The 3,386-nt window shown below is 67.0% G+C and overlaps 2 protein-coding genes across 2 annotated transcripts; one reads left to right on the forward strand and one right to left on the reverse strand.

Moving 5' to 3' along the window:
* Positions 1 to 129: 129 nt before the first annotated feature.
* MNEG_15377 (hypothetical protein) lies at positions 130 to 1,489 on the forward strand (the record flags this gene model as incomplete). The annotated part of the gene is made up of 4 exons (XM_014036151.1): positions 130 to 484; positions 699 to 787; positions 990 to 1,082; positions 1,325 to 1,489. 4 exons carry the CDS (start codon positions 130 to 132, stop codon positions 1,487 to 1,489), a joined length of 702 nt encoding a protein of 233 aa, XP_013891605.1.
* An 896-nt stretch (positions 1,490 to 2,385) lies between these two features.
* Positions 2,386 to 2,856, reverse strand: MNEG_15378 (hypothetical protein; the record flags this gene model as incomplete). The annotated part of the gene is made up of 2 exons (XM_014036152.1): positions 2,386 to 2,669; positions 2,799 to 2,856. The coding sequence occupies 2 exons, from the start codon at positions 2,854 to 2,856 to the stop codon at positions 2,386 to 2,388; spliced, it is 342 nt and encodes a 113-aa protein (XP_013891606.1).
* Between the last annotated feature and the right edge of the window lie 530 nt (positions 2,857 to 3,386).

A 3,386-nucleotide genomic window follows, 5' to 3' on the forward strand; every position in this document is an offset into this window, starting at 1 on the left:
GCGCGCGTGTGGCTCTCCTCCTAGCCTCTTGCGCCTTGCATACCCTTCCTACAATGTGGCGTTATGCACCGGAGCGAGCCGATCTTGATCTCTCCCTCGCGCTCACGTCATCCTCAGATCACCCTCAAAATGCTGGAGGAGGCGGACTCTGACGCGGAGATAGCTTTCGTGGCCGAAATTAACGAGGCCGCGGCGGCGCGCGCGGCCGCGCTGCCGGCGCCCCCTGCGGCGGCCGCGGCAGGGGAGGCCGCGGAGGGGCGCAAGCGCAAGGCGCCGGAGACGGCCGACGCGGCAGGGGGTGTGCAGAAGGCGGCAAAGTCGGCGCCGGCGGCGGAGGAGGGCGGGGACAGGGAGGCGGCGGCAGCAAGTGCGGATGCGGGGGAGGGCGGCGGCGACGCCCAGATGGCGGAAGGCGGACAGGCGCAGCAGCAGGAGGGCGGCGAGGAGGAGCAGCAGCCGGCAGCAAAGGAGGAGCACGAACCCGGTGGGTGGCGATGGCGCCGACGGGGTTGTGCCCGGTGGTCGTCGGTTTCCGCTGCGCTGCAGCAGCCGCTCTGCTTCGTTTGCCGACCAGTTCACGACACCTGTCACCCGCTTTGCACCTCCCACCCCCAGCTTTCTGCTGTGTTGGTTGCATGCATGGGAGTTTGCCATGCCCATCGCTTTGCCCTCCTGTTCTTCTTGGCCACTGCACGCAGGCTGCCTGCTGTCGGTGCATTGGGAGTCGGCGCCGGAGGGCGCCACTGGCTTCAAGCTGCGGGGGGCGATGGGGCACCGGGACGCTCAGGTGTGTGCATGCGTGCGTGCCCGCGTCCGGGTTGCCGGCGCTCGCGTAGGCAGACGAAATCGCCATGGCAGCCTACGCCACGCCACCTGTTGGCTGTCATGCATCCATGCATGCATGCATGACTGCCTGCCTGCCTGCCTGCCTGCGCGGCCAGGCTCTTCTCAACGGCCCGCGCCGATTGGACCCACCCGTCCCCTTGCAGGTGCGCTTCGTGGAGTACGACACAGGCGCCACGTCAGCGATCGTGCGGTTCGAGACGGCGGCGGCGGCAAAGGCAGCGCTGGAGGCGTTCCAGGTGCGGCCGCCAGGCAGCCGCCGCTCCCATGCCCACAGCCGCGCCGCCGCGCAGCATCCCCAGGCCTCTCAGTTCCTCTGCCAGCCGCCGTGGCCGCCTGGCGCTGCGGCAAGCCCGCTCGGTCTGCCTGATTCGCTCCAATCACCCTCCCCCGCGTACCCATGACCGTGTGCTGTCGTAAGCGTCCTCCCGCCCACTCTGCGCACACAACTATTGACCAAAACACTACCTGCTTGCCCCAGGCCAAGCCGGAGGAGGAGCAGCACCTAGTGGGCGGCAAGGCCACGCTCCAACTAGTGGAGGGCGACGCCGAGAAGGAGTACTACTCACGCGCAGACAAGGCGGCCCGCGACAAGGCGGCAAAGGGCGGCGGCGGCGGCCGCGGCGGCGGGCGCGGGCGTGGATGAGGTTCCGCGGAGGGCGTCTCCGTGGGCTCGTCGTTCGCTGGACCCGTTGCTGTCTTTTGTGTTTCTAGCTGCACTCACTGCAGTCCTCATGGCTTCGGTGAAGTGATCTGCCTGTCAGTGGTGGTTACAGCGTTTGTGTTGCCCAGCCAACTACCTGACGCACTTGTCGTGGCGCTGTAACGCTCATGCGACAGTGGATGTGATGGCCAATATACAAAGGGCAGAATGCAGGGTGTAGGCCCGCAACACGGGCCATGCGGGCTCGGCTGGGGTGTTGGGTACAAGCAGGGCCAGCACGCGGCTGAGGAAAACAACACGATGCAGGAGTCAAAAGGGGTGCAGCCGGAGGGTGCCCTGGGGCTATCCCAGGGTCCGGCGGCGTTGGGGCCGTGAGGCGGGGCCGCCCAAGCAGGGGCTGGTGTGCGGCGCCCGCGGCTCGCCCGCCGAGCTGAAACTGCTGCTTTACAGCACCGCGTGCCCCCTCGGAACAGGGGCAGCGGACGCCAGGGGCGATGGTAGAGGTGGTGAACGGAGGCGTGAACTCAAGGAGGCGCCCGGGGCGCACGCCCCCCCTCGAGCCTGGTGACAGGCCCCTGGGCCGACCGCTTGTGGCCGACGCAGCAGGCCATAAGCACTGGCTGTGGTCAAAAGCTTGGAAAGACTATACATGTGGTTGGTACATACCGTACAACATGGAGCCCCGCGCGCTGCAGGAATCGGACTGCTTGTATCGATGTCAGCGCTGCGACCGTGGCCAGGCTGCCCGTCGTTGCAGCAAGGTACGCAGGGGAGGCCAGCGCCACAGCAGCGACGGCACCAGCCGGTCGAGCTCTGCGCGCGCCGCTGCCGAGTGAGCCCTCGCCTGCAATGCCGGCGCGCACGGTGCTGCTGCGCACTCACTCCGCGACCTGCGCCTGTGTGCGCCGCCTGACCAGCTTCAGCCGCTTCAGCTTGAGCTGCCGCCGCCGCCTCGCGCCGTCCGTGGTCGCTGGCGCTGCCCTGACGGCCGGCGCGGGCTCGGGCGTCGCGGGGCGTCGCAGCCGCGCCGAAGTGGCGGCCTCCTCGCCGCCCGCTGCCGCAGCATCGTGCTCGCCAGCCCCCAAGCCGCTGCCGTCGGCGCCAAAGCCTGGCACACGCTCGGCCACCGGCGAAAAGAGGCTCTCAGGGATGAGCTGGAAGCCTGCAAGAGCACGCGAAAACAGGTGAGCGTGTCGCACTCACAACGCTTTGCTGAGTAGGGGTTGAGCGCGCCAGCCCAGACAGACAGGCAGCCAGGACTTCCAATTGAGGGCAACACTCCCCCGCTCACCATGAGGCGTGAACTGAGGCACAAACTTGGTGCGGTGTGGCAGCATTGTGCGGACCATTTGGCAGTCGATGTGCGCTTGGCTCCGCCGCGGCGCGCGCCACTCCCAGGCGCTGTACCAGCGCCGCGCACGTCCCGCGGGCGGTGAAGCAATGCAATAGGATACGTCTGACACTCCGAGTGCAAACGCCGAGGCGAGGGAGGGGGCCGAGGGCGCGGTGGACGAGGGCCATGGTGCGACAACACGAAGGACACGCAAGGCCCTCATCTGGTCAAGCGGGGACAGTTTCAGTGGCAAGAAAAACCTCGAAGAGGAAGAGCCCCGCTGTTCAGCAAACGAGCCAGGCAAAGAAAAGATGCACGGGCGAGTCTCTGGTAGCTATATTACACGAGAAATCCAGCAATAACAATCAAGAGCTCCGACCAATCACATTGCCCCTTCTGAACGCGCCCAATGCGGAGTGTAGTACTGTACTAAGAGTGACACAACTGTGCCCCGTGACCCTCTGAGCAGACTGGGGTCACCTTGCGCCGAAAGGTGACACTGCCGCCGGCCGGGAAAGGTGACACTTGTGCCGGGGCGTCCGGGGC

This window comes from Monoraphidium neglectum, assembly GCF_000611645.1.
Source record: "Monoraphidium neglectum strain SAG 48.87 unplaced genomic scaffold scaffold05274, whole genome shotgun sequence".
NCBI classification, from domain to species: domain Eukaryota; kingdom Viridiplantae; phylum Chlorophyta; class Chlorophyceae; order Sphaeropleales; family Selenastraceae; genus Monoraphidium; species Monoraphidium neglectum.